This window comes from Zonotrichia albicollis, chromosome 19, assembly GCF_047830755.1.
Source record: "Zonotrichia albicollis isolate bZonAlb1 chromosome 19, bZonAlb1.hap1, whole genome shotgun sequence".
Taxonomy (NCBI): domain Eukaryota; kingdom Metazoa; phylum Chordata; class Aves; order Passeriformes; family Passerellidae; genus Zonotrichia; species Zonotrichia albicollis.
The window spans coordinates 12286455-12301135 of NC_133837.1; the positions used below are offsets into that span (position 1 = coordinate 12286455).

The 14681-nt window shown below is 49.9% G+C and overlaps 1 protein-coding gene across 1 annotated transcript; it reads left to right on the forward strand.

Annotated features, from left to right (window-relative positions):
- The first annotated feature begins 10234 nt into the window (after positions 1–10234).
- Positions 10235–14268, forward strand: SOX9 (SRY-box transcription factor 9). Its single transcript, XM_074554926.1, has 3 exons — positions 10235–10806; positions 11618–11871; positions 12651–14268. The coding sequence occupies exons 1-3, from the start codon at positions 10376–10378 to the stop codon at positions 13412–13414; spliced, it is 1449 nt and encodes a 482-aa protein (XP_074411027.1). The 5' UTR covers positions 10235–10375; the 3' UTR covers positions 13415–14268.
- The last annotated feature ends 413 nt before the right edge of the window (positions 14269–14681 follow it).

Here is a 14681-nt window from a genome sequence, read left to right on the forward strand (position 1 = left end):
TGCCCTCCTCATTTCTGGATTTTTATCTTCCCCTCCCTTCATTTCAATTTTTAATGAGTGTTTTTCTTCTCACCATAAGCTGTCCCTGCTTTTTTGCCACTTCAGCAAAGGAAAATGGAATAAATGATGCTCCTCTTGGAGGCCTCATCGTAAAATTGAAAGCAAATAAATAAATTAATTCAAGAGCCGTTCTGTTGATGAATTTTAATTTAGAGAGGAATTAAAGCAGCACCTCTCGGTGGCTCCAGGGCTTTTCCTGCCCGTTGGAGGCTCCAAAATCAGCTAAAATTTCATTTCAGTCCCTCCTGAAGGAGATCCAGGCTGCTCAGCCCTTTGGGAACTCCTTGGATTATCAGGACAGGGCAGAAAATGGGAAATTCCACGAGGATCTCAGGGATGCAGCCCCGACCCTCAGTGCCAGCAGCAGAATGGGAACCCCAAAATGCCCTGGGAAGGTTTTTCCCATGGGAAAGGGGTTTGGGAGCCTGGTGGGGCTGGGACAGAGCTCCCTCAGCTTCCGTGGGGAGCAGGGGAATGAAATCCCACAGCTGGCACAGCTGGGAAAGGCTCAGCACCACTGCCAGGGTCACATCGCATCCTGAGCCATGGAGGGACATGGCAGAGGCAAAAAATCCCAAAAAACTCCCAAAAATCCCCCAAAAAACAAAAAAAAACCTCCCCAAAATCCCAAAATATCCTCCCAAAAGTCTCCAAAATAATCCCAAAAAATCCCCCAAAATAATCCCCAAAAATCAATAAAAATCCCTCCCAAAAATCCCCCCCAAAAATCTCTGAAATAATCCCAAAAAAACCTCTCAAAAATCCCCCAAAAAACTACCAAAAAATCCTCCCAAAAGTCTCCAAAATAATCCCAAAAAATCCCCCAAAATAATCCCCAAAAAATCAATAAAAATCCCTCCCAAAAATCCCCCCCAAAAATCTCTGAAATAATCCCAAAAAAACCTCTCAAAAATCCCCCAAAAAACTACCAAAAACCAAAAAAAAACCTCCCAAAAAATCCCCCCCAAAAGTCTCCAAAATAATCCCAAAAAATCCCCCACAATAATCCCCAAAAATCAATAAAAATCCCTCCCAAAAATCCCCCCCCAAAAAATCTCTGAAATAATCCCAAAAAGACCTCTCAAAAATCCCCAGAAAAACTCCCAAAACTCCCAAAAATCCTCCCCAAAATAATCTCTGAAAGAATCTGAAAAATCCCAGAAAACCTCCCAAAAATCCCCAAAAACTCCCAAAAAAATCACCCCAAAAAAATCTCCAAAATAATCCCAAAATTTAAAAAACTCCCAAAAATCAAAACAATCCCCCCAAAATCTCTGAAATATTAAAAAAAAATTTTAGTTTCCCCAAAAAATCCCAAAAAATAATCCCCAAAAATCAAAAAAAACCCTGAAAAATCCCCCCAAAAAAATCTCTGAAATAATCCCAAATAATAAAAATAAATCCCTACAAAAAATCCCCAAAAATCATCCCAAAAATCATCCCAAAAATCCCCAAACTGGAGCAGAGCATCCCAGAGCGTGGCAGGTTCAGCACCCCAGGATGGCATCGGGGACAGGAGGAGACTCAGCCCCTTCCCACTGCCACAACCCTGAGGAAAAAATCAAACAAAAACCCCAAAAATGAGCAAAACTCTGATGGTTTTTTGTTTAAAATTGATATTTTTTGTGAAATAAAGGATTTACAGAGCGCCTGGGCCCGGGGCAGCCAGGCCTAGCTCTAGGCCGGCCTGCGTGGGCCTGGTTTAAATCCGTGCGTATCCACGTCCAACAAATCCCTGTTTATTGCCCTGGTTTTGGTTTAAAATTGATATTTTTGTGAAATTAAGGATTTCCAGACAGCCTGGGCACTGTGTGCTGCACTTTCCAGGCCCAGCTCTAGGCCGGCCTGAGTGGGCCTGGTTTAAATCCGTGCGTATCCACCTCCAACAAATCCCTGTTTATTGCCCTGGTTTTGGTTTAAAATTGATATTTTTGTGAAATAAAGGATTTCCAGACAGCCTGGGCACTGTGTGCTGCACTTTCCAGGCCCAGCTCTAGGCCGGCCTGCGTGGGCCTGGTTTAAATCCGTGCGTATCCACCTCCAACAAATCCCTGTTTATTGCTGGGCCCAGCAAACTGCGGCGTTTTTTACATCAATAATCCCCGTGTAAATAAACTCCCCACCCTGAGCAAACTGCCAGGGATCCCGGCGCAGATTTCTCTATTTTTCAAATAAATCATCTCCCCCCTACCCCTCCCTGGAGCTGGCAGCTCCAATTTCCAACCCACCGCTGGAAACAACCCAAACAAACAATTTTACAAGTTCCAGAAGTCCAAATCCCCTCCTTTCCCTGCCTGAACACCCCCTTTTTTTTTTTTTTTTTTTTTTTTTAGTTTGATTTAATTTTTTTTTTAATTTATTCGAATTTCTCGCTCGAATTTGAGAGGAAATGGGTGACCCAGGGACATCTGCAAGCCATTAGGGTGCAGACTTCAGGTAGCTCCCAGCAACACGTGCTGGCCACATTACACCCTCCAAGGAGATTTCCACAACTTTCCTTCTCCAAATAAACAGGCAGGCTCTGCCTGCGTTGGGCAGGAGCTGCACAAACAGGTAGAGAGAATGGCAGTTTTATTCCCTTTGCCCAATTCTGGGGGATTTTCTTGTAAAGCTGCTGCTGGGCTCGGTAATTTGAACTATTGCTGGGAAAACAGAGCGGGGCTGGCTGGAAATTGTGGGGATGGGAGAGGGAATTGGAGGGGGAATTTGGGGAAAAGAGGGGGGAATGGAGGGGTTAAAAATGGAGGAGTAAAAATAATAGAGGGGAAAAATAGAGGGGAAAAATAGAGGGATAAAATAGGAAAAAATTAGAGGGATAAAGAATAGAGGGGGGAAAATGGAGAGGGAAAATAGAGGAGGAAAAATAGAGGGATAAAAACAGAGAGATAAAATAGAGGAGTAAAATAGAGGGGGGAAATGGAGGGGAAAAAATAAAGGGGGAAATGGAGGAGTAAAAATAATAGAGGGGAAAAATAGAGGGGAAAAATAGAGGGATAAAATAGAAAAAAAATAGAAGGATAAAGAATAGAGGGAGGAAAATGGAGAGGGAAAATAGAGGAGGAAAAATAGAGGGATAAAAACAGAGAGATAAAATAGAGGGGGAAAATAGAGGGGGAAAATGGAGGGGAAAAAATAAAGGGGGAAATGGAGGAGTGAAAATAAAGGGATGAAAAATAGAGGGATAAAGAATAGAGGGAGGAAAATGGAGAGGGAAAATAGAGGAGGAAAAATAGAGGGATAAAAACAGAGAGATAAAATAGAGGGGGAAAATAGAGGGGGAAAATGGAGGGGAAAAAATAAAGGGGGAAATGGAGGAGTAAAAATAAAGGGATGAAAAATAGAGGGATAAAGAATAGAGGGAGGAAAATGGAGAGAGAAAATAGAGGAGGAAATGGAGGAGTAAAAATAAAGGGATGAAAAATAGAGGGGTAAAGAATAGAGGGAGGAAAATGGAGAGAGAAAATAGAGGAGGAAAAATAAAGGGATAAAAATAGAGAGATAAAATAGAGGGGTAAAATGGAGGGGAAAAAATAGAGGGGGAAATGGAGGAGTGAAAATAAAGGGATGAAAAATAGAGGGGTAAAAATGGAGGGGTGAAAAATAGAGGGGGAAAATAGAGGGGGAAAAATAGAAGGGGTAAAATAGAAGGAAAAAACAGAGGGATAAAATAGAGTGCTAAAATAGAGGGCTAAAAGATGGAGGGATAAGAAATGGAGGGTAAAAGAGAGGGATAAAAATAGAGGGGGAAAATGGAGGAATAAAATAGAGGGGAAAAAATTGAGGGACGAAATATAGAAAGGTAAAAAATGAAGGTAAAAAAACAGAGGGGTAAACTAGAAGGGAAAAAATAGAGGGGTAAAATAGAGAGGGAAAATAGAGGGAGAAAAATGGAGGGGGAAAATAGAGGGGTAAAAAACTGAGTGAAAAAATAAAGGGATGAAAAATAGAGCGGTAACAAATGGAGGGATAAAAATAGAGCGATAAAATAGAAGGGGAAAAAAAGGACTAAAATAGAAGGATAAAAAATAGAGGAGGAAAATAGAGGGGTAAAAAATAGAAGGATAAAATAGAGGGAGAAAATAGAGGGGGGAAAAACAGAGGGGGAAAATAGAGGGATAAAAAATAGAGAGATAAAAACAGATGGATAAAATAGCTGGGGTAAAATAGAGGGGTAAAAAAAAAGAAGGATAAAAAATAGAGGGATAAAATAGAGGAGGGAAAATAGAGGGGAAAAAATAGAGGGATTAAAAATGAAACAGATCAAAAATTTGAATCAAACAGGACTTAACATTTGGTGTGGGATTTCTTTTTAATTTTTAAGCAGGTTTTGCAGCTTGTCAAGAAATTTAAGTTCTCTCGAACCTCGCTGAGAGATTTCATGGCTCTCGATGGTGTTTTTAGGCATAAATTAAAAATGAATTTTGGAGTCTTCAGGCTGCTGTTATTTTATATATTCAAAAAGAAGGGGAAATTCCTGTTCTCTGCTGGTTTTTTCAGGCATTTCCAGGATTTGCTAAGTTTCAATCACACCCTGCTGATTCCAGCTCAAGGTGATTGTTGTCCTGGGGGGTGAGAGGAACAGAACTTTGAAAATTCATAAAATCACAAGGAATTCTCTGCTGAATTTACAAAGTGAATAAAATCTCAGTGAATTCTGGGCTGAATTTACAAAGTGAATAAAATCCCAAGGAATTCTGAGATTAATTGTCAAAATTAATCCAGTCCAAAGGAATTTTCAGCTGAATTTACAAAATGAATAAAATCTCAGTGAATTCTGAGCTGAATTTTAAAAATTATTCCAGTCCCAATGAATTCTGAGCTGAATTTACAAAATGGATCCAATCACAAGGAATTCTCAGCTTAATTTTAAAAATTAATCCAGTTCAAAGGAATTATCAGATGAATTTACAAAATGAATCCAATCCAAAGGAATTCTCAAGTGAGTTTACAAAATTAATCCAATCCCAAGGAATTTTCAGCTGAATTCACAAAGTGAATAAAATCTCAAGGAATTCTCAGCTGAATTTACAAAATCTCCCCCCAAAACCCAAAATTCCATCCCTGCACCAGGAATGTTTGGGATATTTGGGATGGAAATCTGTGGCATTTTACACCTGGAGTGGCAAAATGTGTGGGGAAAGGGGAAAATCAGGGAAAATCAGAGAAAATCAGGGAAAAACTGAAATTCCTGGGAAAACCAAGGACAGGCTGAGCCTTCCCTGCTCCCAGTGGAGAGGGAAAAGCCAAAATGTGGGAATATTTCTGTGGGATGCAACCCCACTCTTGGATTTAATAAAGTGTCACTGATGAGGAGGGGGGTTTAATTTTTACATTAATTAAGCTGTGATTAATTAATTAACCAGCCTTGCCAAAACCTTCCTCTGAGGCAAACATTCCTGGATAAATCCACAATCACGCCTGGAATTCACGTTTTGGGCCATGGATCAATAATTGATCCATTTTTGATATCAAAATTCAGGTTCTGCTGCAGGAACACCTCTGGTTTTAGGGAATTCCTGCACACCCTGAAGTTGATGGGGTGCACCAGGAGCAGGGAATGTTTTCTGGGATCTGCAGCTTCTCCTTGGATTTCTGCCCCACTGAGGGGGTGGCAGAGGGGACATGGGGACATCCCAGTGTCCCTGGGGAACATTCCCAACCCCAAATCCTGGAGCTTGGAACAGAACTCAAACATTCCCAACCCCAATCCCAAATCCCAGGGGCTGGAGCAGAGCTCAAACATTCCCAACCCCAACCCCAAATCCCGGGGATCAGAGAAGAACCTGAACCTTCCTAACACCAATCCCAAATCCCAGGGGTCAGAGCAGAGCTCAAACATTCCCAACCCCAATCCCAAATCCCAGAGACTGGAACAGAGCTCAGACTTTCCCAACCCCAATCTCAAATCCTGGAGCTTGGAACAGAACTCAAACATTCCCAACCCCAAATCCCAGAGACTGGAACAGAGCTCAGACTTTCCCAACCCCAATCCCAAATCCTGAGCAGGGTCTGGACTTCCCAACACCAATCCCAAATCCCAGGGGCTGGAGCAGAGTTCAAACATTCCCAACACCAACCCCAAATCCCAGGGGATCAGAGAAGAGCCTGAACCTTCCTAACACCAATCCCAAATCCCAGGGATCAGAGCAGAGCTCAAACATTCCCAACACAAATCCCAAATCCTGGAGCTTGGAATAGAACTCAAACATTCCCAACCCCAATCCCAAATCCTGAGCAGGGTCTGAACTTCCCAACACCAATCCCAAATCCTTGGGAGTCAGAGCAGAACTCAAACATTCCCAATATGAATCCCAAATTCCGGGGATCAGAGCAGAGCTCAAACATTCCCAACCCCAATCCCAAATCCTGAGGGTTGAAGCAGAGTCAGAATTTGCCCAAAACCAATCCCAAATCCCAGAGAGCAGAACCTGAACCTTCCCAACCCCAATCCCAAATCCTGGATGTTGGAGCAGAGCAGAACCTTCCCAACACCGAATCCCAAATCCCAGGAATTGGAGTACAGTCCAAATCTTCCCAACATCAATCCCAAATCCAGGGTTCAGAGCAGAGCCTGAACCATCCCAACCCCAATCCCAAATCCTGAGCAGAACTCAAACCTTCCCAAACCCAATCCCAAATCCCAGGAGTTGGAGCAGAGTCCAAATCCCCCCAACACCAATCCCAAATTCCAGAGGTTGGAGCAGAGCCTGAACCTTCCCAACACCAATCCCAAATCCTGAGCAAAGCTCAAACATTCCCAACCCCAATCCCAAATCCCAAAGGCCAGAGCAGAGCCTGAACCTCCCCAGCATCAAAGGGGTCCCCCAAAAATCCATGCAACAGCTTCTGAAGCACAACTCACCTGAAGCACAACCATATATTAAATTTGGACAGAAAAACCTCCCCAAATCCACACCTCAATCCCAAAATTCCCGGCTCCCACAGTAACTCTTGGAAAAGTTATTCCCTAAAAAACAGGGATTTGATTGAGCACAAGGAGCAGGAAAAACCCATCAAACTTTAAGGTTTAATCCTCACTAAAAACCCTGCCTTGGTCCCTGAGCTGCCCACTTTGGATAAAACAACGTTAATTCCAGAAAAAAAGGGAAGGAAAACTTCCATCAAAGCAGCAGCAGCAGCAGCAGCTCCCACCCGGCTGTGATTAATCAGCTTGTCCACCTTGTCCAAATAGCCCATCGAGCAATAATTAAAAATAATAAGCCAGAAATTATCAAATCACACACAATAAGTGCAGAGCTCCTTCCCCTTTCGCTTTTGTTTATTGTTCAAACTTGTCAAGGCCCTCGCCGGGCTCCCAGCAGCTCGCAGGGAAGGCAGAGCCCCTTCCACAGATGAAGGATGAAAAATGTCCCAATCCTGACCCTTTTCATTCAATTCTGACCCTTCCCATTCAATCCCGACCCTCCCGAATTGTCCCCGTGCTGGTTCTGCCAATCAGCAGCAGCAGGGACAGGGGACAATCTGTTGTCACCAAGTTTTGCTCCTCTCCAGGTAAATTTTATTCAGATTTTGGCCCCAGCTGAGATCACAACAATCTCCTGCCTGCGTTTGCTTTCGTGTTCTGCAATAAATATATTTATTAAGTGAGATTTGGGGAGCTAAACTCCAGCATGCACCACCCCAGAGCTGGGCTTACCCAGGGAAAATAATCCAAATTATCACCTGGAATATTTGCTGAGATTTTACCTTTATCACCGCAAATAACAATGCAAGATCCAGCAGCCCTCTCCTGGAAAATTGGATATTTAGCAAAGGAAAGAAATTGATATTTAGCAAAGGGAAGAAATACAACTCTGGGAAAAGCTTTCTTGGTGTTTTAGGAATAAAAAACCCCAAATTCCCCTGGAGAAAAGCAGAAAAGCCCCGCTCTGCTCCTGCAGACAAAGCTCTGGGACAGAGCACAGCCACTTACCTGCAACTCACCCACAAAGCAAAACTACTTCACAAAAAAAGTTTACAAGCAGAAAAAAATTTTTAAAAATTTAAAAACCAACCCAAAATCATCACCAGAACTTCAGAAAAAAACAAAAACAACCAAGGAGAGGCTTTGGAGTGCGTTTATTCCCAGCTCCTTCCCCGCTGCCTTATCCTTATGTTTTTAATTTTATATTTTATTTCTTTCTTTAATTTTGTTATTTTTTTTCCAATACCTTGAACCCCCCTGGTCAGGATAACGGCGCCAATCGCGACAGGGCTGTCCCGAGCCTTGTCCGGCCGCACAAAGGAAAGCAGCGCAGGGAAAGCGGCCGCCAGAAAGCCCCGACTCGAACGCTCGAGTTGCGATGAGAAATTCTGGCTCGAGCTTTGGGAAAGGAGCAGAACTCGGCGATTTCTGCCCCAAAAAGGCGCCGAGGAGAAGGAGGGAGGTGGGAAGGGCGCAGATTTTTTGGGCAGCTCCTTCTGCTGGAAGCTGAAAAGCCGGGGTGTGTTTTGTGCCCACCTGGACGGGGGCGCAGGGAGAGCCCCAAATTCACCCGGAGCCGCACGGGAGCTCCAGGCGGGCGGTTCCTGCAGCCCCGGAACGTTCCCGTACCGGGAAACACCCGCAGGTCCCTCTGATAACCCCGGCCCGGCCTTCCAGACCTGGACAACTCGGCAAAAGTTTAATTTCTGGGCAGAGGGGGAGGGAAGAGGCTGCTCCTTCCCCGGGCACCGCTCCAGGGATGCGGGACCCGGATCTGGGATTGGGAACCGGGATCCGGGATGGGGAACCGGGAACAGGGATTGGGATGGGGAACTGGGATGGGGAATCGAGATCCGGGACCAGGATGCGGGATTGGGATGGGGAGCCGGGAGAAGGAGCCGCGATCCGGGATTGGGATGGGGAACCTGGATACAGGATCGGGATGGGGAACCGGGATTCGGGACTGGGATAAGGAACCGGGTTGCGGGATTGGGATGGGGAACAGGGAGAAGGAACCGCGATCCGGGATTGGGATGGGAAACGGGAATGAGGAACAGGGATGCGGGACCACGATCAGGAACTGGGATAGGGAACTGGGATGGAGAACCGGGATGAAGAACCGGGATTAGGAAGCGGAATTGGAAACTGGGATGGAGAACCGGGATTAGGATCCGGAAATGGAAACCGGGATGGGGAACCGAGATGCGGAACCGGGATGGGGAATCGGGACGAGGGTCCCGCAGCCCGGTCCGGCCGTGCAGGGAAAGCCGCACCGGGGCCACCGGGATGGGGAATAACGATAGACAGAGGAATAACCGGGGAACGTGCGGATGTCGCAGCGCGGGGTGGGCGGAGGGACGCGCCGGGCAACCCCTCCAAAAAGAAAAAATAATAATAATAAAGATAAAGAAAGAAAAAAAAAAAGTTAAAAAAGGAGAAAAAGCCAAAGCGCAGCAGCGATCCGGGGTCTCTGGGGCCGGGCACCCGCAGTCCCCGGGGCCGCCCCCGCTCCCTCCCGCGGTACCGGGGGGGGTTCGGGGGGCGCGCCCGGCCCGGCCCGGCCCCGCTGCCCCCCGCGCGCCGTTCCTGAGCCTCTGGCGCCCCCTCGGGACGGAGCCGCGCAGCGCCCGCGGCCCCCGGCGCTCTGCGCTCCGCTCCGCGCGTCCCGCCCGCCTCCCGCCGGCGCGGCTGCAGCGGCCCCAGCGGCGGCGGCGCCTCCATCCAGCAGCCACCCGCGGGGAGCGCGGGGCACGGCCGGGCGCTGTCTCTGTCCCCGCTGTCCCCACTGTCCCCGCTCTGTCCCCGCTCTGTCCCCGCTGTCCCCGCTCTGTCCCCGCTCCGTCCCCGCTGTCGCCGCCCCAGCCGGGCCGTGCCCCCCGCGCTGCGCGGCGCTGCGCGGCCCCGCCCCCTCGGCGCGGCTCAGCCAATAGGGGCGGAGCGGCCCCCGCGGGCCGCGCTGTGATTGGCCGGGCCGGGGCGGGCGCGCGGGTATTTGTGCGCGCGGCGCGCAGCGGCCGCAGAGCCGCGCTGGAGACCGGCGGGGCCGCCGCGCCCGACACTGCCCGGGGCTCGCCCTCGCTCCGCTCCTTGTCCTCGTCCTGAGCCTCCTCCCGGCCTCGAAAAAGTTTTTTTCTTTCCCTTTCCTCGTTTCGGAGTTTTTTTGGTTTTCTTGCTTTTTGTAATTTTTTTTTTTTAGCGTTTTTGCGCCGATTAGAAGTAATAAAAAGTTTTTTTGCGAGCCTCCTCTCCGCAGCCGGTGGAGACTTTGTTTCTCCGAGTTTTTACTTTTTTTAACCCATCCCTGCCCCTTAGCGCTTAACTTTTTAATTTTTTTTTTTTTATCATCAATTTTTTTTTCGCCCCCTTGTTCCCCCTCGGCCGCTTTCTCGCATGAATCTCCTCGACCCTTTCATGAAAATGACAGAAGAACAGGACAAATGTATCTCCGACGCCCCCAGCCCCACCATGTCGGATGACTCCGCCGGCTCCCCCTGCCCCTCTGGATCCGGCTCGGACACGGAGAACACCAGACCCCAAGAGAACACCTTCCCCAAGGGCGACCCGGACCTGAAGAAGGAGAACGACGAGGACAAGTTCCCGGTGTGCATCCGGGAGGCGGTGAGCCAGGTGCTCAAGGGCTACGACTGGACCCTGGTGCCGATGCCGGTGCGGGTGAACGGCTCGAGCAAGAACAAACCGCACGTCAAGAGACCCATGAACGCCTTCATGGTGTGGGCGCAGGCGGCCCGCAGGAAGCTGGCGGATCAATACCCGCATCTGCACAACGCCGAGCTCAGCAAGACCCTGGGCAAGCTCTGGAGGTGAGCGCGGGGCCGGGGATGCCCGTGGGGAGCGGGGGATGCGGAGCTGGAAAGGCGCCGGGAAGCTCGTGCGGAGCGCAGAAGTTGTTAGGTGGAGGAGAAGGCAGAATAGGAGGGGAAAAGCAGGGAAAGTAGGGAAAGTTGATCTCTTTGTGGTGTTGGAAGTGGTTTTTGTGCCTGGAGCTGGGGGGACCGTGCGGAGCCCGCCGGCCGTGGTTTGTTTGCGCCGCGGGTGCGGAGGAAATGATGGATTTGGGATTTTGGGGATTATTGCATCAGCTCGGGCCGGAGGGAGCGCGGGGCGATGCGGGGAGGGAGAGAGGGAGGGAGGGTGGGTGGCGCAGGGCCGGGTGGCCTCCGAGTGCCAGAATAAGGCGGGGAGGGGAGGAAAACACGCGGCGAGTGAGTCACCTGGGCCACCGCGTCCTCGGGGAGGGGGGGACCCCGCGGCGGTGACACGGGACAGCAGAGCTGGCCCTGGCAGGCGGGAGTGTCCCCAAAGCGCCCCGGGGACAGCGGGATGTGCCCATAGGGTGGGGAGGGAGAGAGGGCTGGACCCTCCTGCAGCTCTGGTGTGGGCACCGAAGGAATGTGGGGGGCAAGGGGGTGACAACCGGAGAGCCCCGGGGACAAGGGGGTGACAACCGGAGAATGCAGGAGACAAGGGGGTGACAAGCAGCGAGTGTCCCGGACAGGGGGTTCGGGTTGTGGGGGGCTTTGCATCGCTCTTTGGGGGATCCGAGGGAGGGATCGGTACCGGTGTCACTGCTCGGCCACCACGAGTGACCCCGCGCCCCCCGTGTCCCCCCAGGCTGCTGAACGAGAGCGAGAAGCGCCCGTTCGTGGAGGAGGCCGAGCGGCTGCGGGTGCAGCACAAGAAGGACCACCCCGACTACAAGTACCAGCCCCGGCGGAGGAAGTCGGTGAAGAACGGGCAGGCGGAGCAGGAGGAGGGCGCGGAGCAGACCCACATCTCCCCCAACGCCATCTTCAAGGCGCTGCAGGCAGACTCGCCCCAGTCCTCGTCCAGCATCAGCGAGGTGCACTCGCCTGGGGAGCACTCGGGTAGGTGCCCAGGGAGCCTGGGGGGGGCTGAGGTTGGGGTTGGGTGAGGGGAGAGGAAGGAAAGATTCCGGAAAGCCTGCGGAGGACATGGCACGGCTGCCCCAGATAGGGCTGAAATTGGGGTTGGGTGAGGAGAGGGGAAGGAAAGATCCAGGAATGACTGTGGGGGGCACGGCACAGCTGCCCAGACTGGGCTGAAATTGGGGTTGGGTGAGGGGAAGGGAAGGGAAGATCCAGGAATGACTGTGGGGGGCACAGCACGGCTGCCCAGACAGGGCTGAAATTGGGATTGGGTGAGGGGAAGGGAAGGAAAGATCCAGGAATACCTGCGAGGGGCACGGCACAGCTGCCCAGACTGGGCTGAAGTTGAGGTTAGGTGAGGGGAGGGAAAAATCCAGGAAAGATCCAGGAATGACTGTGGACGACACGGCACAGCTGCCCCAGACAGGGCTGAAGTTGGGTTTGGGTGAGGAGAGGGGAAGGAAAGAGCCAGGAATGGAGTGAGAGCAGGGAGAACTGCCCATGAACCATGCCCAAAGCCTGGGCACACAAATTGTCACCCCTCTGCAGCCATTTCCCCTTGTTTGCCTGTGAGAAACACAAACCCGTGCTTATTAAAACCTAGAAAACCATATTGTGTCTGAGGGCTGCTGCCATGGGGCTGGGCTCCATGTTCCTCATCCCGATCCTCACAGCAGACACGCGGTCTGTCACCACTCACGGTGCCACCACCCCCGTGCCACCCTCACCCCTTTCCTTTCCTTTCCTTCCTCCCCCAGGGCAGTCGCAGGGGCCCCCCACGCCCCCCACCACCCCCAAGACGGACGCGCAGCCGGGCAAGCAGGACCTGAAGCGCGAGGGCCGCGCGCTGGGCGAGGGCGGCCGGCAGCCGCCGCACATCGACTTCCGCGACGTGGACATCGGCGAGCTCAGCAGCGACGTCATCTCCAACATCGAGACCTTCGACGTCAACGAGTTCGACCAGTACCTGCCCCCCAACGGGCACCCCGGCCAGGTCACCTACACGGGCACCTACGGCATCAGCGCTGCCGCGGGGGTCTGGATGTCCAAGCAGCAGCAGCAGCAGCAGCCTCAAGCGGCGGCGCAGATCCCGGCGCTGAGCGCCGAGCAGGGCCCCCAACAGCAGCAACAGCAACAACAGCAGCAGCAAAGGACCCACATCAAGACAGAGCAGCTGAGCCCCAGCCACTACAGCGAGCAGCAGCAGCACTCCCCGCAACAGCAGCAGCAGCAGCAACAGCTGAGCTACAGCTCCTTCAACCTGCAGCACTACAGCTCGTCCTACCCCAGCATCAGCCGCGCGCAGTACGAGTACGGCGAGCACCAGGGCTCCTCCTCGGGCTCCTACTACAGCCACGCCGGGCAGGGAGCGGGGATTTACTCCACCTTCAGCTACATGAGCCCCACGCAGCGCCCCATGTACACCCCCATCGCCGACAGCGCCGGCGTGCCCTCCATCCCGCAGACGCACAGCCCGCAGCACTGGGAGCAGCCCGTCTACACGCAGCTCACCCGGCCCTAAGCCGGCGGAGAAGGCGCCAAAAAAAAAGGCAAAAATTAATTAAAAAATTAAAAAAAAAAAAAAAAATTCATCAGAAATGAGCGAAAGCGGCAAGGAGTTGCCTCAGAGCGCGTGAGATCAAAGAGGTGATTGAAAAGACGCTCGCATGGAAGCCTTGAGCCTTGTGCACTACAGCATCCTCCAGGACCCGCTCCCAAGCCCCCAAAATTTGGGACAGACTTGCCAAGGACTGGACTCGAACTCTGCTTCTCCCAGCATGGAGAGGAGATTTCCGCCCAACACGCCCAGCTGGCTCCTTCTCTGGACTTTTGTAATGATTTTTTTTTTTTTTAGCAGTAATTAAAAGCGAGATAAAAAAATAAAAATTAAAAAAAAAGGGGGGGTAAAAGAGAGAACTCAGAGTCCTCTGTGAGGAATATTCTCTATTTTAAATATTTTTAGTATGTACTGTGTATGATTCGTTACCAATTGTGAGGGGATTTATACCTATTTTTTAGAGATTTTTTTTTTAAATGCTCTTATTTTTCCAACAGCTTAAAAAAAAAAAAAATGACACTTAGTGGAGCAGCCCTAGGTTTTCTTGCAGAGGTATTTTTGTATAGAAAAGTGTCTTTTTTTTGCTCTAAAAATGAAACTAAACCAGCGTGTGCTCTGCCCTGGGAACCCAGCACTGGGGCAGGCACCAGCATGGGAGAGGCTTTATTTTTCTAACTCGTAGCAAAACCAGCCAGGAGGAGAAACTTCACTTTATTTTTTAATAACCTTGAGCCTTAAAAGAAAAAACAAAAAGAGGAAAAAAAAATGTTGAAAGAAAATCCACGGAGCAGCCCCAAAGTGCTGCTGGAAGCCTTAAAGCAGCCCCTGATAATCAATCACTGGGCTGGGGCTGAGCCCGACCCCTCCGGGCGCCCCCTGCCCACCCCAGGCTGCCAAACCCAGCCAGGAGCCCTCACACATCCTTTAAATTATTTATTTGGGGAGAAGAGCAGCTTTTAATCACCGTTTTATTCCTTGGGTTTTGTTGTTTTGAAGTCCTTTCAGAAGCGTTGCATTAGTTTGGGAGCATTATTTGGAAGGTGACCGTGCCTGTTAAATTATGGTCTGAAACTGTAACCAGTCCTTTATTTATCTCTTTAATTCCTTTTGTTTTGGTCATTGTTATTATTATTATTATTATTCTTTTTTTTTTTTTTTTGGATCTGTGTCCTGGGTTTGTACAAACTTTGTGCTCTTCCTTTTTTTTTTTTTTTTGTTTTATTTTTTTTGC